Source organism: Diceros bicornis, chromosome 21 (genome assembly GCF_020826845.1).
Source record: "Diceros bicornis minor isolate mBicDic1 chromosome 21, mDicBic1.mat.cur, whole genome shotgun sequence".
Lineage (NCBI taxonomy): Eukaryota > Metazoa > Chordata > Mammalia > Perissodactyla > Rhinocerotidae > Diceros > Diceros bicornis.
The window spans coordinates 11518311-11539486 of record NC_080760.1 but is presented as its reverse complement, the minus strand read 5'-3'; the positions used below and the strand labels follow the sequence as shown (position 1 = coordinate 11539486).

At 41.6% G+C, this 21176-nt stretch overlaps 1 protein-coding gene across 13 annotated transcripts in view; it reads left to right on the top strand.

Moving 5' to 3' along the window:
- Positions 1-16760, top strand: part of RUNX1T1 (RUNX1 partner transcriptional co-repressor 1) — a 140516-nt gene extending 123756 nt beyond the window's left edge. For 10 of the 13 annotated variants that reach the window (XM_058564585.1, XM_058564579.1, XM_058564589.1 and 7 more), the window contains 2 exons: positions 1319-1509; positions 12416-16759. In XM_058564585.1, the coding sequence (XP_058420568.1) occupies positions 1319-1509; positions 12416-12691 (467 nt within the window). In that variant the 3' untranslated portion in view covers positions 12692-16759. Of the gene's footprint in view, positions 1-1318; positions 1510-12415 lie in introns of all 13 variants that reach the window. The other 3 variants (XM_058564582.1, XM_058564584.1, XM_058564583.1) reach the window with 1 other exon arrangement.
- The last annotated feature ends 4416 nt before the right edge of the window (positions 16761-21176 follow it).

The following is a 21176-nucleotide window of genomic DNA, read 5'->3' as shown; positions in this document are numbered from 1 at the left end:
CTGTTTTGGCCTGTGTTGTGGTTCAGTTATATTTGTCCAGTGCAACAGTTGGTATGCGAAACTGTGTATACATTTGATTAAGTAGATGGACAATAGCTTGAAATTTGGAAATGAGAAAATGATTTTTAAAAATCCCTATCATTTAGTCTATAAAGGCATATACCCATATTACTTAGGGAATGACTTATGAAAAAGAAAAGCTGAATTGTCTGTTTTATCATTGATTTTCTTTAAAAGATCTGCAGTAACTTAATTGCTGTATGAATTCCCTTTTCACTATTGTGCTGTAGATTTTACCAGCAAAATAATTGTTTGCACTTACATATATGTGTGTGTAAATGCATTAAACTTCCTCTCTTTTTTGTGAAAGGTTTGCCCATGTACTTCCTATGTTTGTATTAACCTATAGCATTGTGACAAACCACCTTCTGTATGTGTCTGAATTGTCTAGAAGGGTTTCTTGTGGTGGTGGTTGTCCTTTAACTGCTTAGTCTGGTCTCGGAATCCTTTCTGGAGGTACTAGATTGATAGAAAAGTTGTAGTAACGATATACAGTAGTCTCCTCTTATCCTCGGGGGGGATACGTTCCAAGAGCCCCAGTGGGTGCCTGAACCCACGGATAGTACGGAACCCTGTTTATACTGTTTTTACCTATACGTACATACCCATGATAAAGCTTAATTTGTAAATTAGGAATGGTAAGAGATTAATAACTTCTCTTTGGCATATCTGAATTGCATCACTACTCTTGTGATTTGGGGCCATTATTAAATAAAATAAAGGTTACTTGAACACAAGCACTGTGATACTGTGACAGTCGATCTGATAACTGAGAGGGCTACTGACTGACTAGTGAGCCGGTAGCGTATACAGCGTGGATACACTGGACAAAGGAATGATACATGTCCCACCTCGGACGGAGCTGGAAGGTGGGAGATTTCATCACACTACTCAGAACGGTGTGCAATTTAAAACGTACAAATTGTTTATTTCTGGAATTTCCCATTTAGTATTTTCAGACTGCAGTTGACAGTGGGTAACTGAAACCGCAGAAAGAGAAACCACAGATAAGGGGGGACTACTGTAGTAGTTTAAAAAGTTTTCCCAGAAGTTCAAGTTAACGAAAAATTCTCACCGTTTGTTTTCCTAAATGAATTTCAGAAATCTCTTGGTTTTTTTAGACAGCCAGAAGAACTGCCCACTAATTGGGATGAGAGTCATGTCTGTTCTATAGAATTCTGTTTAACAGGGATCAGTATCCAAGGCCCAGCACTAACGTAAATGTTCTCTCATCCTGTTTGGCCTGCCTGGCATGCAGAGGAGGCCGTCAACGAGGTGAAGCGCCAGGCGATGACCGAGCTGCAGAAGGCCGTGTCCGAGGCCGAGCGGAAAGCCCATGACATGATCACAACAGAGCGCGCCAAGATGGAGAGGACGGTCGCCGAGGCCAAGCGGCAGGCCGCGGAGGACGCGCTCGCTGTTATCAATCAGCAGGAGGATTCGAGTGAGGTGAGGCGTTGGTGGGAGGAAGATAGTTTCCACTAATTAGACTGCTCGTTTTGACTCTAGGAGATCTCAGGTAAAAGCGGATATTGGACTTGAGACAAATCTTTCCAGAAAAAAATAGAATAATTTGAGGAGTCCTGGCACTTGTAGAATTGACCAAGGGCTGATCAAATTTTGTCTTTATGAAAGATCTAGAAGAACAACTTTGCCAAAAACAGTTAATATATTTGGTGGGTAACAGATTAAAGTGAAATTCTTATAACTTCCTAGCACAATTTAGAGACTCATCAGCTGTGTGTGTGTGTGTGCATATGTGTGCATATGTGCAGGGTTTCCTTCTGATAGAAGAGGTTTAATAGAGATACCCTGTGTAAGGTGCACCCTCCTTAAGAACATGCTGCATGACTGGAATCAAAGTCACTTCTTTAACTCTTGGTCCTAAAGTCCAGTGCTAAAACAATGTTTGCATCAGTTAAACATTTCTAAGAGATCTTCTGCACAGTCTGTTTTTCCACATTATTTGTGATAATCATTATGACCATCATTTTATAGCATAACATCACTGCCAGAGTAATATTATTTAGTATTATTCCACTATACTAAAATACACACGCATAGCCTAAATGGCTCAAGGATCTGGGAAGTAACTAAAAGAAAATATCTAACAGAATACTTTTTAAAATAGAGCCCATAAGTCAGAGCAACATGATAATGCTCCACTTTAGTTAATACATCACCACAATCCCCAAACCCAAAGTAACTTTAGATAAAGGACTACAATTAGCTAGTCCCACTAAGCTGAACTGGCAGAAGCAAGAACTGATAAATCGGTGGTCTGCTATAATACATATCTATAATTTGTGAGAGAGAGTAAGAATTTAATTTGTACCAGGTTTTTCTGTAGATGAAAGACCCTGCGGGAATCACTCGATGCCCAGAGTTTCTATTTAATGTGTAGCAGATGAATAATAAGGGGACAAAAGGAATTGATTTGCAACATTTGAAAGTTTCTCAGGAAAAGAGGGACAAAGAGAAGTTTACCTACCCTTTAACTGCTGACTTTTCCATTGTCGAATTAAACCAGACATAAATTCAATTTTATTGGCATCTTGTGGCTAAGATATTTAAGGACCTTGTTTTGTGTTTTTAAAAATTTTTTTATTAGCAGGAAAAAATTTATCCTGCTCTATTCATGTTAGTAATACTGTGAGGCACAGTTGTTGCTATCATTAAAACATTGTCACTTTCACTTGAACATTTTAGGGCTGTTATGTATGTTAAGAGTATTTTGTAGGTGACTAAATTCTAAAGATAAATGTCTAGGAAGAAATTGAGAATTAAGTCTTTGTATTCAGCTAATAACGTGCTGTGTTCTGTCAATATCTATAAACTTTGTGCCTTTATTCCAAACACCTATGCAGAAAACTATATGATCTTGACACTAGTATTTAGCATTATAAAAATATGGTGTATCAAACAGTAGTTATAAGGAGTAGATAGGATGAAATAACCTACACATGAGTGATCTTCCTTAGTAATTGTTTTTCTTTCTTTCTTTTTGGATCTCTTGGGAAACTGATCTTTTATATAGCATTACCCTTGTCTTAAGTGACACTGTCCCAAGGATTTTAAGGCAGACTATGCTAGGAGAAAGAGTTTGGAATTCATAGGACCAAATTTAATTTCTGGCTCCACCTCTTACAATTCTGTGATTTTGAGAAAGACAGCCTCTAAAAACTTATGAATTGTTTTCCATTTTCTTGAAAAAAATAAGTCTGGCTATCATAGTAATTGGTTGAAAAAATATATATATTAAATGTAGGAGCCATTGATTTTAAAACTGTACCCAGAAATTAAGGGGCATTATTTAAAAAAATCATTCTCGTGACCTGCCCGGGGCAGTTTGTTGTTTGATACATGTAACTCTAAATTATTCACGTTCATTTATTGCCTTTCTTTCCATAACAAATTATTGAGCTTTTGTTCTGTCAGGGACAGTGCGAGGCACTGAAGGAACCGTGGTCTCTGCTTTCATGTTCAACAGTTCATTGGAGGAGTCAGATCACTAAATTATGAGTCTTAATAGCCTTTAACATGAATTCTTCCGGGAAAAAGTTTTGTTTCATCTGACACGTAGGGATAATCAAGAACTGGTCAGCAGCTGCCTCCCACCCCACCCCACCCGCCCGTTGCCTCTTCACTGCTTCCTTGGGCAGTGAGCGTGTCAGTTCCGTCATGCAGGGAAGAAGGGAAGGGAAGCCTTGCCAGGCTTTGAAAACAGGATGGCTGTGTGGCTGATGAGTGTTTTGGAAGGATCACTCAGGCTGCAGCGTGGAGAGAGATTAGAGGAAAAGAAGGAACCAGTCTGTTTCAAGAGACAGATGTGGATGAAGAAGGTTAGATGAAGATGGTTGGTAGTGGCTCCAGGGATGGAGAAAATTGGGTGTGTTGGCTGGAAACCCGTGAGGTAGAATGGGCAGGATTTGCTGACTGGTTAGCTGTCAAGGAAGAAGAGGGCATCAGTGGCCGTGCAGGGTGTGGGATGTAGACATCAGGTGATCTTACTTGCACAGCTTTCAGAAACGTGCTGGCTTTGATCTACCCAAGGTGTGTGGGTGGGTGGTGGAGGAGGTAACCTTTCTTCATTTTTTGTGTGTAAATAACACGAGTTAAAACATTTTTAAAAAGCTCAAACCCGTTATTCAATCTGGCTAGATAGACAGATCTCCTCTGTGGATTGGAAAGGGTAAATAGAGTGCAAAGGCTTAGATAGCCCGTGCTGTCGAATGTGCAACCAGGAGAGCGCACTGGAATACACAACGGGAGCAGGGTGACCATACATCCCAGGTTGAGTGAGACAGTCCCCGTTTACCCCTGTTGTCCCCGTGTACTTATTGAGTGCCTCCTTTCACTCTCCAATGTCCTGGTTTGGGTGATAAATTATATGGTCATACCACTTAAAGGCCGTGGTCAGCCTTAGATGATTTTTTGCTAGTAAAGGTCAGAGACAGGTGGGTATGGCAGGAAGAATCCCAGAGGAGGACTCCGGAGACCTGAAGTCTGACTCTGGCTCGGTTACCATGTCAGGGGTCCTCAGGCGGTTCATTTCACTCCTCTCAGCCTCCATTTCTTCTCAAGGAATGAGGTGTTTGCTTACCTCATACTGTTGTTTAGATTTTTTTTTAATATCAATGTTTTAATTTAAAGTGTTTTGAGAGCTATAATGCAAGGTGTCATTATCTGCTCATATTTCCCACAGTCCTTCATCACAAGGTACGCTAAACTGTTCTGACTAAAACAACATTCTTTTTCCCTTTTCCTTCCCTTTATTGGGAGCCACCTCCTATTGTAGATACGTAGCCATCTCTTACCTGGATTAGATAGGATTTGTACAATCTGAATCTGTAAAAATACATAGACAATGTAAATGCAGAAATTATTATTCTCTCTCTCCCCTTCGTGGAGACTTTGAGAAGTAACCTGGCTTCAGAGTCAGAAGACCAGAGTTCTAGGCCTAGTTTGGCTATTCACGTGTTTCTCCTGAGCTGTTTGTGTTAAAGACAAATGCTCATGAATTCTTCTCTCTGTAATTTTTGAATTTAGCCTTCCTCTCTCTGCCCTCATTTTCACATGGGTAAAATGGACCTAATAATGCCCTTTCTGCTTAGGAAAATCAGTGGTTCTGAAAAGTAGGCAGTGAAGAATGGAAACATGCCAGAAGGAGGGGAGAGGAGTTGAAAATACTGGATTGAGATGAGCAGCAGGAGGAAAATGTGGAGCCGGGCATGAAGAACACATAGGTGGTATTCATAGAGGCCATGTAATTGATCTCCCGAATGGGGTGTGCTTTCGGGACAGACCAGCCCTGTAAAGCAGGCTGTCCCAGGCACACGGGCACCTGCGTACAGCAGAGTTATTGGGGGTGGCATGAAGTTTGTTTTGCCTGAGGTGAGACGAGAAAACCTACTGGGAATGTTGAACTCGGTCCAAGGCCTGGTGGAGAGTACTTTCTTTCCCTAGATCATTCACCCCTCCTGTCAGCTCAGAGAGAGGGGCCAGTGCTGTTGTCGTTTTACAGCTGAGAAAGCTGTGTCTTGGGAGGTCATGCCGTTGCGCAGGGTCTCGCAACAGTACGTGTGAGCTGGTCCTCAGCCCAGGCTGCCCGCCTCTCAGGCCACCTTTTTAATAGCCACACGGCAGTAGTGGGAATTTTTCTTCCCTGATTCTGTATATCTCTGTCCTCATTGGACTTCGTTCAGATTATTCCTACTTAGTTCTTGAATTTTACTTGGGATTATAAACTAATAATTATTATCACTAACAGTTAAAATGATGCTGGACTTGGGGCAGACAGCTAAGCAATATGATATTTTCTATACTTTCCCTTTTTACAGTGTATTATATATTTCACCAAGAATGTAATGCCAGCATTAAGTCAAAAGAAAGGAAATTCACCAAATCTGGCCATCTTAAAAACTGTTTTGTTTTTTTCCATGTTCATTTCTAGTTCCTATCTGTATACATTTATGGTTTTGTTTTTTTTCCCCAGTGAACACTGTCAGTTTGGAGCTATTTCAAAAGAACCTGCTATGGCTCTTCCTTGAGAGCCGTGTCTTGTTCTAGCTCAGGGCACTGAAGCAAGGCACTGGAAGTGAGCACAGAACAGATAATAAATAAGTGTATTGTTTTAATAGTTTTGAGTTTCAAGCCGCCAAAGTGATATTTTCTCCCCAGATTAAAACAGCCTTTATTTGTTATTCCTACATAGGTACACAACTGCACCGTTCAGATCCAAAATTGGGCAGTTTTGTGACACTTAAGTGGAAACACTGATCAGATCTTTAAACTTTATATTTCCAAAGCCTGCTAAGCCCTGATGGTGTTAGTAATTCACTCTGAGAGGTTCGTTTTCATTACTCCTTCTAGCATTAGTGGAATCATCCCCACTGGAACCTGTGCAGTATGGCGTAGTTACCATGTTACTACACAGGGGCCTCTCAGCACAGCTTCTGTTCAAGTCCTCACAATCTGACCGGACACATCCGTCCCTAGAAGAATTTGGAGCTTTCAGAGCTTGAGCTGTGTTACAATAAGATTTTTGTTTGTTTCATTCATTAAAAGGCCAGCTGTTTGATTCCACAAATGTTCATGTTATAGTGGTCAGAGCACTGGGCCTGGAAAGATCTTGAGTGCATCACCCCTTGGAGCTTTGGCTTTCTCATCTGTAAAACTGGGATAATGTTTATATGATCTACTTGGCAAGGTGGTTGAGAGGTACAAATGAGATGAGTGAAGTATTTTATAAACAAGTCACCTTACAAATGAGCAGTGTGTATGTGTAAGAGAGAGAGATGAAAAACCAATTAAGAAGCTATTATAACAGGCAGGGCAATGAAGGAATTGGGATAGTAACTGTGGGGTTGGAAAAGAAGGGAGAGAGACCATGGGAGTAAGGTCTGTGGGGTTTGGCACTGAGTGGTTGCAGGGGCCGAAGAAAGAGGAGTTTCCAACCAGAAGACAAAGTCTTGGGCCTGAGAGATGCTTGTGACTGAAGTGGACCACATCAGAATCAAGTTCAGGGGTGCTGACTTGGTGACAGAAGAGTATCCTGGGGGAGATACAGAATCGGCAGTTAAGAGTAAAAGATTGCAGTTCAGGAAAGCAGTGAGGGCTGGAGAAACAGGTTTGAGAGTCATTTTCTTACAGCTGATAGTTGAAACCATGAGGTCTGACAGGGGAGAGTGTAGGAAGGATATTTTCTTTATGCCAGCTTCCCCCCTTGCCAAATATTTCGAGGGAAATGAACAAACAGAAGAGGAAGAAGTTATAGTATAAGAAGAGAATTTTAGTAACTTAAAAACCAAAGTTAGAGGGAATTTCAACAAGGAGAATTTGAAAAGGAGGGATGGAGAAATGGTCAGCAGTGGTGAATCTTCAGCAAGTCTGAGGACTTGGAGGACGGAGACAAAGTAATCAGTTGCTAATGAAGTGTAAGGGGAAGTAAACTACTGTTCTCTCCCTGTAGCTGTCAGTGCCTGCGGGGGAGGCACAGGGCCACGAGCTTACAAATTCTGAAGGTTGTACCGGCTGGCTCTGCAGCAAGGATTGTGTATAGTCTCCTTTTCTTCCAGCCAGTGCCAAAAGGAGGAGGTGGTGCTAGTTCCTGCCATTTATTCAGGACCTACTGAACATTAGGCACTGTGCTCATAATCCTGAATAACCCTGCAGTTGTTATTTCTGCTTTACAGGTACTATCACTCCAAGAGGTTTAGTCATTTGCTTGTGGTTCTAAAGCCACTAAGTGACGTAGTTGGAAAGAAAACCCAAGTTGGCCTGACTCTGAAGGCACTCAAAACTGGAAGTCATTTCCATTACACACTGTGATACCTTGTCTTTGGTGCTCCAACTTCCTGGTCCAACCTCGGTCCACTTGCAGGAGTTAAGTGCCCTTCTAAACTTGGTCCTGCCAAAACAAGCTCTAAGAAATATCTGCAGTTGGCAGAGTATGGCATTTTGGAAAGAGTATTTGGTTTGCAGTCCAAAGACCTGGGTGAATCAAACCTTGCCTGTGTAATTTCCTATCTGTGTGACTTTAGGCAAGTCGTTTACTGCAAAAGTTATTTATTCTTTGGGCCTCATTTTCCTAAGCTGCAAAATATATATGAAAGTGGTTTTAAACTGGCAAGTACGATGCAAGTATAAGATGTTGTGAACTTAATATGAATTTAAGTCAATGTGTTGCCTTCTGTAGAGTTCTTTACATTTTGAGAATTTTAATTATAATTATTCTACGTAATTTATTGAGCATTGACTGTGTGCAAGGGTTTTTTCTGGAGAATTATAGGTGTGTAAGACCTAGAGAAACTTCACGTAATTCAGGAGAAAATGTTTTGTTTCTTGGAAAAAGGGATTTCCAACAGTAAGATCCAGAAAGAATAGATTTTGCCAGTAGGGCAGAAAGACCGTTCTCTGCATATCTAAAATAATAAGATGAAGGAAATAATTTTCTTTTTAGGGATGAAGAGAATTGCTGCTATGAAACAAAGTATCAACAGTCTTGGACACATAGCCCTGCCATTCAGAAGCTTTGATTCACTGTTTCCGTTTCCATCTGTAGCATTAGTACATTTAGCAAAGGGGAGGGTTGTGTTTAGCCTCATAGTCTTCGTCTGAGTCACAGCCTAACTTTGGTCAGTGGACTGATTCCCATTTTTTAGATAGGGAAGAAAATATTCTTTATGCCAAAAAGGGAGTATATTATGAGAAATAAGGGAAGACTTGGGCCAGCCCCGTGGCTTAGCGGTTAAGTGCGCACGCTCCGCTGCTGGCGGCCTGGGTTCGGATCCCGGACGCGGGTTCGGATCCCGGGCGTGCACCGACGCATCGTTTCTCCCGCCATGCTGAGGCCGCGTCCCACATACAGCAACTAGAGGGATGTGCAGCTATGACATACAACTATCTACTGGGGCTTTGGGGGAAAAAAGTAAATAAATAAAATTTAAAAAAAAAAAAGAAAGAAGGGAAGACTATAAAGTGCCATGAGCTTTGGGAATGGAATTTGCTATGAAGTGGTGTTCTTGAGCCTTCTACATTATTGTGGTAATTCAGTCACCAGCATCATTCCTTAGAGGACTGAAAGGGAAGCTCAATTATTTAAAAAATAATAAAATAAATAACAAATAAAGCAACTAACAGGAAATACTAGCCTGAATATCAAAAGCACAAATTTGAAAAATGTCAAATTAGACTAAGCCATCAACCATCTTGATCTCTGCCTTTATGGTTGTACCTCTGGGTTTTATACACAATTTGCAGTTTCCACCTTTGTGAAGAGCAGAAAGCTTAGCAACTTAAAAGGATCCACATTAGAGTACTCCCACGATTCTGCACATCCCATTGTTCCCAGAAGTGTGACTGCCGAGGGGCTCCGTGTCACCGTGCAGGCGCCAGTCCTGTGGGTATAGATTAGCCAACGGGAAATTCGGTAGAGTCCTCCAAGAGAAATATATTAATAGAAATTGCTTTGTCTGTTTTCTAATGAGCTTTTAAAAAGGAATGTGCACTTTGGAGTTTTTTGTTAGCTGAATAATTGTGCCAAAGTTCCCTACACATTCATTGCAATGCAATATCAAGAGCAGTAAAAATGTGTTAGGTTTTTCCCACCAGCTCATTTGAATTGCTCTTTGTTGTACCTTCCTACAGCTGAAGGGTGTTTTTGTCCCAGTGGTGGGTGGTAAATGAGTGGGATCGAACAACTTGGGAATGGGACTAGAGGTAAAACTAGCCAGAGCCCTTGAATCTTGGGTCAGAACCCAGCAATGCTAGGCAAGAAGGCTCAGTTCCCAGGAGCTTTGCGATCCAAAACATCTGTTTCTATATTTGGCATAATTCCACTTTTTTATTTGTAAAATTGTTCCCATCTTTGAAAACACTTTAAAAAATAAAGTACCCATTCTGTCTCCTCTTTCGACTCCCCAACACATGCATTTGTAATTACCTGGTTTAGTCTATGTGTTTAATCAGCTTAAATTGAGAAGGTTGCCTACATCTGATTTCAATCTGAAGGAGCCATTGAGTACTGGGCAGTTACCACTCTTCTGTCTGCCAGAATGTGCGTCTGCCAGAAAAAGGATAGAACTCACACCAGGGAATTTCCTAAAGAAGCCACTTGACTCAGATTAGATGTTCAATTTCTTTAAAATATTGTTTTGGATCTAGGTCTCTGTTCTCTAATTAGGATTTTCTGATGTAATTTAGGAATTTTGCTTATTTGCTGAGTTTGTTCCAGGATCCAGCTGGCATTATTCTAAATGCCTAAATCTCAAGGAAGTAAATTTCACAAGTGCCCAGTGTCATACGTCACTCCTCTGAAGGATGGGCCAGGCCCACATTTGTTCACTTCTCTTTGGAACCATTATGCATGCAAGGAGATTGAATTAATTTTGAGAGAGAAGGGCTTCTAGTTATGGTAATGAAGCCTCTAATCAAAGGTACACATCTTTTGAGATATTTTCCTGGTTAAATTAAATTCACATAGAAAAAAATTACTTTGTTCTAGTACTATTAATTTTAATTCCATTTTTATTTATGACATTAGCATATAAACCAAGTTTTTAGATTTCCTCAGCTATGTTCACTTAAAACACTTCCTATTGACCAGAGTTTGAGATCTTAAGGTATTTTTTTTTTCCCCTCTTCATTGGGCCAGAATTTCTGAATGGTAAAAAAATCAAAGGGTAGAGCTGAGCTCTTTCTAAAAGTTTTAAACTAGAGTTCTTGAGTTTACAGGCTTCTAACCCTCAAAAGACTCTAGGAGCCCCTTTATTTATTAGCAAAATTAGGATGACTGCCAAAAATTCCATTGCGTATTTTGCACAGTGGTAAAGCCATACATACCAGGATGATGGGCTGACATCCCACTGGGGTATTTTCAGTCAGCTCATGAGCCCCCTAAGCTACATAAACACCAGTGTGCTGAAAACAAAACAAATGCAGGGAACATAGTAGGGAGATTGTCAATTTCCGCATACATCAAGGCTTTAAAAAATGTATTTTAATTGTCACACAGCCAGATACCATCAGCTGGTTGGGGTTACCAGATTATAGTTAGAAGTTTGTTTTGCAAGAAAATAATCAAAGCCAAAGAAGATAAAGAATACAAAAATTAATGGCACAAAGCTAAGGTCACTTGATAACTGTATTTCGAAATGAGGATGATCTTGCCAAAAGAACCACAAACATTCGAAGTTGGCTTCCTGAGGTTCCGCCTCCTCCTGGAAGGGTCCCTGATGGCACTATCATCCTTGGTATCCTCCCCATCCCCCCCCTCCTTCCCTAGGATCTACCCCACACAGGTGTTCCTCTATCTCTAGTATATCTGTACTCTGATTCATGAAGCATTTATCTCACAGTTTAAATCTCAGAGGCAACCTCATTTGGGCTTTTCTCACCTCTTGGAAAGCATCACCAGAGGTTGGCAGCGGGCTTGCTAGGGTCTGAGTTTTTAGTTTCCTCTATTCCTCTGACTACCCAGAGTTGCTGAGATGCAAATGAGCTGCAGAGGAACTCCATCAGCTGGAAAGCATTGTATGCAAAGAGAATTATTATTTACCCAGTTTTAGTATTTCTAGTTTTTCAAAGCCAAATTGGTCATAGTCTGATTCACTCATTTCACGAATATTTATTGAGCACCTACTGTATATCAGGTGCTGTTCTGGGTGCTTAGAACAGCCTAGAACAGAAAAAACAAAGCAAGGATCCTGCCCTCCAGGGAGGTAAAGGGCGAGTCTTGAGATTGTCCTAACATTTGGTTGTCAGGTACACTGAATAACTAACCGATTGCAGGGGAAGAACTAACCCATGGAGAGGTTCAAGTGCCGGCCGCACTCTCTCCAGTCTGTGATGGGGCAGGGAATAGAATCCTCTATTCACTCCAGTATATTTCTTTGACTCTAATATAGGGTTCTTGTAGTTCCTTTGTGATTCCTGTTAGTATCTACAAGGAAGAAGCTTCTACCAGGAGTGATGTATTTGTGTCTGACATGGTGGTACTGGCATTAGAAGGGAAAAAAATTTAGATATGCAGTTGTTAGTATGGATGAACAGAGAATTTAGATGTGAAAACAGCTAAACCTAAAAGGAAGAGGTCTCACAGTAAAAAGGGAAAGGAGCTTCAACCAGTTTGTTAGATGTCATAATAGTTGTTGGCAGAAATGTTTGGGCAGTCATCACACCAAAACCATCTTCTGTGTGTTTACTGGGTGCACACATACACTTGTACCTGGATTTTTCATTCTCGCTGTATAGTTCTTGAAAATAAGAGGGCAGTGTTACCCAGTGTATTTCATCATGCTTGTGCCTAGACAATGTATTCATTTGGGATTTTGCTTTCTTCTGCCTTATCCTTTAGAGTTGCTGGAATTGTGGCCGTAAAGCGAGTGAAACCTGCAGTGGCTGTAACACAGCCCGATACTGTGGCTCATTTTGCCAGCACAAAGACTGGGAGAAGCACCACCACATCTGTGGACAGACCCTGCAGGCCCAGCAGCAGGGGGACACGCCCGCTGTCAGCTCCTCCGTCACGCCCAACAGCGGGGCTGGGAGCCCGATGGACACACCACCAGCAGCCACCCCGAGGTCGACCACCCCAGGGACCCCTTCCACCATAGAGACAACCCCTCGCTAGACGTGGACTCAGAACTGTCGGAGGAAAGACGACACAACCAACACGAAACCAATTCCTCATCCTCAGATGCTCAAAGTTGTTTTTTTGTTTGTTTGTTTATAGATAAACTATCTTATTTCAGTACTTCAGCAAGAGAGAACCTGACTGTATCTTGAGGCGGTAGTAAAACAGAGGGCCAGTAACGGGTCGTAATGACTTATTGTGGATAACAAAGATATCTTTTCCTTAGAGAACTGAAAAGAGAGCAGAGAATATAACATGGAAAGATAGATTTGACCTCTTCCCTGTTATTTTCCAGTAGCTGGGATTTTAAACTAGATGACCTCATTAACCGATGCTTTACCAAACAGCAAACCAAGAGATTGCTAATTGCTGTTGAAAGCAAAAATGCTAACATTAAAAGTCACAATGTTCTTTATATACAATAATGGAAAAAAAGAGGAAAACTCTCAAGGGCATGAGCATTGGCTACAGCGGTAGACATTTTAACGAGAAGATGAATGGCGTCCGTGGGTTGCTAACTGAACTTTGAAGACCCGCTGCAAAACGCGCAGATGTGTAGCATATTGGAAGGAGACACAGATGTTTTGTTCTTTCCTGTTTCTGAAAAGAAATAATAATATCCAGGTCAACAGAAGGAAAAATGAAAGATGATTTGCAGTGGGATGTATGAATACAGCAGCAAGAAAAAAAAAATGCCATAATATAAAAGGCTCCTTTTTATATATATATACACACACACAGAAGTGAGACTCAGCCTGCAGTTAATTAGCATTCTGGCAGCTTTGACTTCAGCCGGCTGCCCTCAATACCCCTTCAACGTTTCCTCACTTTTGCAAGGTTCCACAGAGTAAGACATTGGGTCTATTCCAGCTCATTCATTTTATATTGAAAAATAATTTTAAAAAAACGGTGGCTCCAGCTCCAGCCCCTTTCCAAATTTTTTCAACCCCACCCTGTTTGAATTTTTAATTAAAAACTAGTAGTTCTCTTGGTGTTAAAACACTTCTGTCCTGTGAGGTTTCCCAATGGTGTTTTTCTTGTGTGTTGGACAAATGTGAAGATGCATTGTAGTTTAACCATATGCCCACATTTAGTCTCTTTATTCCTAGTTGGTGAGAAACCTGTATCTTTCTATGCTGCTTTTATATCTGTATGTATTAGTGATAATATCTCTAGTAGTTCAGAAAAAAAAAAAAGAAAAAAAAAAAGACTCTTTTTTTTGGTTGTCCTCAAGAAAAGAAAAGAAAAAAGGCTATCTTTCGGAGCTGCTATTTCACTCTCTTATAGGATTTTTTTTCCTGAAAACCAGCATGCTTCACGGAATGCTAACATATTGGTGTTTTTGTAAGAGGGATGTACATAAATGTATTTTGCACTGTCACAATGACTCCCTAGGCATGCTTTTTTTTTCCTTTTTTTTTTTTTTTTTTTTTGGGCAAACTCTTTTTAAATATGCTAGAGCCATTTCACCAAGTTTAGCTGTAGCATAGAGTAGTAGTGGAATTTTTCTTTCTTGCTTTCTTTTTTTTTGTTTAAATCATTATTAGGGACTTTTTTAAAAAAAAAACAAGATATCCTACTTTAAAAAAAAAAAAGACAGTGCATGCATATTGCTGTAAGGTTGTTTAAGTATTTCTAATTTTACAAAAGAAAAAAAAGATAAATCATTAGAGCTCCAAATGCTGAGGTGTAGACTGACAGCTTTAACACTGCTGAATGCCAGGTTATACAGTATTCTTACAAAAAGGGAAGTCAGCCAAAGACTGATCTGATGGACCAAAATCGGAATTTTGAAAAGCACCAGTACTACTTTCCAAATGATCAGCAGGTTAAACATGTTCAGCAAGGTATAGTGTGAATCCATTAACCCTTCGTTGTCCAGGGTCCAGACCAGAACTACTTGTTAGTTTTGAACACAGTAGCCCAGGATATGGTTGTGTGCTTTAGGGAAAGCCAGCAGTGCTGCAGGCTGTGTAGACAACCAAAGTTTTCGAGGCTGGGAAGACACTCGCCACATACATACACACATCAGGCATTTATTTCAAAATCTAAAATTGTCACTGCAGGCAGCGCTAACAAAATGATCCATTAGCTTTGACTTTTTTTTTTTTAAATGTAGCCCTTGGTTACAGTTTTAAATGGCTTTTAAGTATCTGCCGGATCTTATGGAGGCGATCCTAAATCAGTTTGCTTTAAGTACCTTAAACCTAACGTTTTTAGCCTTTTTTTCCCCTGTCTTTTCATATACAAGTTGGTTTAAATTTTGTTTGGGTGGTGTTACTTTTTTTAAATGGCTTTTTAGTTCAGAAAGTTCTGATGAACAAATAAATACATCTCTCTGCATGTTGGAGGTCCATTTGCCAGCACACCTGCTTACAGTGAAGTAAAAGCACATAACCAGGCTCTGAATGGGTTATATTTTATCATGGTGCTCCCAGAATCCTTTGACCTCACTCTGCTTCTAGTCTGCTTGTGACACTGGACAGTCCTTTCTTACAGAGCTATTATATGTTCTAGGCTACGAAGGGTTAAATAATCCCAAAAATGAGGTATGTCATACCCACACGTCTTTCTCTCTAGAAGCTGTGATGTATGTGAAACAGCACTGTTATTCTTAACACTAGTGTGTAAAATATGGATTAGTACAGTACGTCTCATTACTTTTAATTCAGGGCACCCTGAGTGAAAACAAATACAAAAAATCCCTAACTCTGAGCTCTATCTCTGATTCCTCTTCCTCCCCCTCTTCCTCCTCCTCTTCCTCTCCTCCTGTTTTGCTACATTCTCCTCAGTGGCAAAAAGTTTCACTCTACCTCTGACAGCATGTATATTGCACCAGTAGCTAACAAAAACTGGTCTAGTCAAACCAAATGGGCACAAAAGAACCAGGATACCAAAAGTTAAGCTCATACAGCTGCAAACCATATCACTTCTTGGTAACAATGCAGACCTCATAAACCTAAAGAAGAGAAAGAAAAGAAAACTTTTGTTACTTTCCTTTTTTGCTTGTCACTTATATACAGGCTATGTGAGAGTATAATTTGTAGGTATAACACATTTTAAAAAAAGGTTATCTTCATTGGATAGAATTGAATGGTGGTCGCTGATAGGAATAGGGCGTCCTCTCTTATCTCTGTCTCGGACTCTTTTCTCTTTCTCTCTTTTCTGTCATGAGACTGTGTGTGACAGGGCCTCCTGTCTTTTTAATTTTTTCCTTAACTTTTTTTTTTTAATGTGTAGGTGCATGTCTTGGGGATTTAAAAATTTCAAGGCTGGTTTACTTATGCAAAGCATGCCTACGTCTGGAATACTTAGGGAAAGAAAGCGACTCCATGTTGTCCGAATTCCTCAAGGGACAGAAAATAATTGGAGACTGTTGAAATGCAGATTTGAAGTAATTTTTTTAAAATATTATTTTGGGTTCTGCGACATTGTGAAAAATTCAAGTTGTTGTGCAATACTTAATTCAGACATGTACCACAAGTTAATGGTAGACTAACACTGGGGGGTGGGGTCTAGGCGTCATGCTTTTGTCAGCATACTCTTGAGCTTTTGAGTCTACTATGTCTGAACTGTGGTTTCTTGTTTATCCTTTTTTCCTTAGTTGGACTGTAATGTATGGTCTGTCAACCTGTGAATCTTTAAAGTATGATTCAGGTATTGTTGTATTCTTTACTGTGTAATAAAAAAGTTTAAAAAAATCTGTATTCTCTGCCTCCCTTATCCTCAGTGTGTGCCACGGGTGTCCACCCAGCGGCCCTGGCCTGGGAGTCCATCTGAAGTGCTTCCCTAGAGTTGATTCAGTTGCAAAGCATGCCTCTGAACAGGAATTGGCTCATCCATGATTGGTGAATAGGGAATGATGTCAGAACAGTGCAAAAGTCAAGTTAGTTTAGGGGAGATTATTACCCAAGCAAGAGGAGCCAGAAGAGGGGGAGGAGAATTACAACCTTCCAGAGGAAAGGAGAGCTTGGTTTGCTTAGTTTAGCTGCTGCATAGGCAGGGCAACAGAGGCCCTTTTGGCTCCATTTTGATAAAATGAGAAATGAGTGCCTACATCTGTGTCACTTTCGCCAGAGAAGTTCATCCCAACCCTATGAGGCTCTGGCTCTTGGGTTGCTCAGCGCCCCCCGGCACACCTGAATGGCAGACCCACTGGTGCAGAGCTCTGCTTCCGTCTGCCTTGTCCACCGTCCTGTAACTACAAGTTGCCAGCATTTTCACTCTTGTTATTGTGGAGGAGACCACTGTGGTGGTCTCCAACCTTGCTGAGAGGTCCAAATTATCCCGTCTAACATATTTTTTCATGATCTAGTTATAAAGTTGGTTAGAGTTTGAAGCCCTGATGCATCTCCCTCCACCCCGTGAACATTGTTAATTTTTATGTGTAATTTTCAGAACAGGACTTTTTTTTTAGTAATGTATATACTGCGTTGTCGCAGAAATTCCTTTTCCCTCTGAATATTCTCAACTTTGTGGGCCAAAAAATAGTTGCAAAGAACAAGGATGATCAAGTATGTGCAAAAGGCTGTGTCTGGGGAGAGAGCGTGGTGGCGGATGCTGGTTAAGTGGGAGAGTCGCTTGGGACCATCCATTCAGCTTCCTCCTTGTGTCAGCTGGGTCCCTGCCCCAAGGCCTGGCTTGTCTAACTTGTCTTCCTGGGAAATGTGGCTTTTCTCACGTTTCTAACCCCAGGAACTTGGTAGTATACACAAGGAAAAAAATACAAAAGAGTTTTTAAAAATAATGGGTACCTCCTCACCCCCCCACAATTGTGATAGTTAGGGTTGGATACTTAATTCATTATAAGAGTTGGATACTCATTCATAATAATTCATTAGTTAATGATTTATTTTTGCAAAAGACAGACTAGCCTGACCTAAGTTGGCAATCTCTTAACATGTTCATGTGTTTTTTTTCTCTTCAAAATGGAACAGGCCAGAAACTAGCAGACGAGAACAGAAATGGGACCCATTGAAGTAGTTCCCTTATAAGTGGTTCTTGAAAACACCTCTGTGACGTTTTTATGCAAGTGGATATGTTGGACAAGTGGGAAATGCTTTGTAGTTTATATGAAAGATATGAGCAAAATCCAGAGACTTCTAGATGGTGGACACCATTTTTTTTAAGAAGTGTTAATGATGTATTTGATAATATTCTAAAAGAATGTGTCTACCATGAAAGAACATACAGCTATTTCTCTGGAATGGGTGGGGAGGGAATGAGCAAAGGTGTGCTGTTCTGTATGGGTGTCTATACTCTAACTCCAAGGTGAATAAATAAAGTTGTGTTTGCTCAAACCTGTCCCTGGTCAGTCTGTTCTCAGTCATACTGGGGGAAACTGAGTCAGGTGAATACAGAAAATGTTTTTTCCCATCCCACCTCTCCATCCATATAAGCAGGGATGTAGAACCAAGGTAATTTGGAAATTTGCTCTTGGAGTTTTCAGGTTCAGATAACCTTTGTTGAAAACACTTCAAGATTATACATGAAGAGTCTGTGAAAACTCCTTAAGATCAAGACAATGCAATTGTCTATGGGGAGAAAACTTCTGATGGGTAAGAGAAGGAATATCTGCTTTTAGTTCTTAATGCTAATGTTCTTGTGTTGGAGTTCTGTCTTCTACTGTCAAGGAAGATCAGTTACACAGTAGGAATATGAGACAGTGGAGAGAAGGCGGCTGCCTGGACGCCATGGCAGTGCCTGCATAAATCCTTGGCGGCTAGAGCCCTTCCACTGCCTAACGCAGGGCCAGGCACCCAGTTAGCACTCAGTAAAGACTCATTGGAAATGCAACTGTGAGTCTGCAGCTAGGATAATGTGGTGCCAGTTTTCCCTGAAATGAACAAATTGGCTGGAGGAACAGAAAGTGCAAGGGAAATGATTTAAGTGGCTGCAGGAGTGGTTTGAAGAGAGAAGATTAAACCATATGCAGCTGATCAGATGGTGATAGGAGGCAGTGTGACCACTTTACCAACATCAGAGGACATAAATGCCAAAGAGGTGAGGGAACCAACCCTTCAGTTTACAATGTGACCTGGTGACTTAGGTTATTGGCCATAAACAGTTAGTTGTTCCAGTTCTCTTAGTATGTTCATGTAGGATGCCCCTGGCAAGGACGCCACCAGCAAGGATTAGAAGATCCCTTGGGATGTCAGACGTCTAACTGCTCAGTGAGAACTGGCGTAGTTGAGGCCTCGTGATCTTTCTTCTGACCACTTATGGGTCTTCTAGGTTCTGGTTCCCATCTCTGCTCCCTCTTCTCACCGCCCCATTTACTTTGGGTTTCTTTGCTCTCTTTAGTTCTCCCATCTCCTCTCCTGCATTTTCTCTACACACACAACAGAACTTTTTATATTTGAAACTATTTTCCTTCTTTTTTCTCAGTATCTTCTTCATCAGACCATCCTGCCTTTTTTTTTTTTTTTTTTTTTTTTTTTTTGGTGAGGAGATCAGCCCTGAGCTAACATCCGCCAATCCTCCTCTTTTTTTTGCTGAGGAAGACGGCCCTGGGCTAACATCCGTGCCCATCTTTCTCCACTTTATATGGGACGCCGCCACAGCATGGCTTACCAAGCAGTGCGTCCGTGCGCGCCCGGGATCCGATCCAGCGAACCCCGGGCCGCCGCAGCGGAGCGCGCGCACTTAACCGCTTACGCCACCGGGCCGGCCCCGACCATCCTGCCTTTTTTGGTTGTTGTTTTTTTTTTTTTTTTTTTTTTTTTTGTTTTTTTTTTTTTTTTTTTTTTTTTTTTGTGAGGGAGAGCAGCTCTGAGCTAACATCCATGCCAATCCTCCTCTTTTTGCTGAGGAGGACTGGCCCTGAGCTAACATCTATTGCCAATCCTCCACCTTTTTTTTTTCCCCTTTTTCTCCCCAAAGCCCCAGTAGATAGTTGTACGTCATAGTTGCACATCCTTCTAGTTGCTGCATGTGGGACACGGCCTCAGCATGGCCAGAGAAGTGGTGCATCGGTGCACGCCCGGGATCCGAACCGGGCCGCCAGCAGCGGAGCGCGCGCACTTACCCGCCAAGCCACGGGGCCGGCCCCCATCCCGCCTTTCTTACTTGAAATCCCGTGAAGGCTCTTCATGAAGCTTATCCTACACTGAGAAGAAGAGGCCTGCTCACCTTGGTTCTCTCAGAACCAAAGTCTAGTCACATGTCCCCCAGATGCCTGACAGCAACTTGCTGCCCCTGAGTTGCTCCAACAGTGCAGAGACATTTAAGATTCAGGAGACACAGTCTCGACCAAAGCTATTCTGACCCAGAAAAACCTAACATAAGCAGTTGATATTATGATTGCAGATTCCGCCCCGCTTCCCACAAGCATGTCCATATAACCCACCCAGCCGCTTAAGAGGAATTGGTGATAACATAGACACTGAAAGTGAGAAAAAAGGAGGGAATGTTCCACATAAATGTTATATGACAGGAGCGGAAAATGGGCAAAAAGCGGCTATGATACGAGTTCGTAAACGGGGTCCAGCAAATTAGTCACATATGCTTTCTTCAGTGTATGGTCATTTCTCAGATACTGGGCGGTTACACCATCTCTCAGGATTCTTGCCTCCGTTTCCCTCTGCGGTTTTGAGTCTTGCCGTTTGGAGGGCTCCTGGCGCATCACCATTCAGTGGGGCAGGGGCTTCTGGACTCGGACAGGAAAGAGGTTTCTCTTTCTTTAAAAACTAACAAAACAAATGAACAACAACAACCAAATAAACCTCCAAGAACAAGCACCTCAGGCTTAGGGAAAGTTTGATGTCAGTTAGAGCCTCTCAAACGCTGTTTTCCTTAGTTGCTTCAAAGTAATCGGGGCTGTCTACTAAAAATAGATTTCTGGCCCCCCCTGCTGACCTACAGAATCAGAATCTCTAGAGAGACGTTCATAAATAAGACAAATCTCTGTCTTCCTGGGGCTTATATTCTGATGGGAGAGAAAGATAAATAAATTATTAGACAAATATTTAGTTACTGATAAGTGCTAAAAAAAACATGAAGGAGCATAGAATAAGCAGTGATGGACTTGAGGGTGGTGCTATGTTAATTTGGATGGCCCAGGAAGGCCACTCCACGGAAGTGACATATAAGAAGAAACCTGGATGAGGAGTGAGCCACATGAACATCTGGAGGGAGCGCAGGCCAGGCAGGCGGAGAGAGGAGCGTGAGGGCTTCGAAATGAGGACAAGCCGGAGCGCTTGAGGAACAGTTAATGGTAGCTGCATACGAGGACGGCAGGGCTGAGGTCAGGTTAAGCAGGAAGCAGGTTTCACAGATCCTCACCAGGCAGGTCAGACATTTTGTTTCCTTCTAAGCAAGATATGCAGCCACATTTGGGAGCCACTGATGGCGATAATGAAGCCGTGGTAATCCTCGCACTTATTGGAGAGCTAAGCCTATCTGACCACAGGGTTGGGGCGGGCAAGTTGTCATCATGGGGCAGGGGAATAGAAGCAGCAGAGGCCTCCAAATCAGTTCAGTT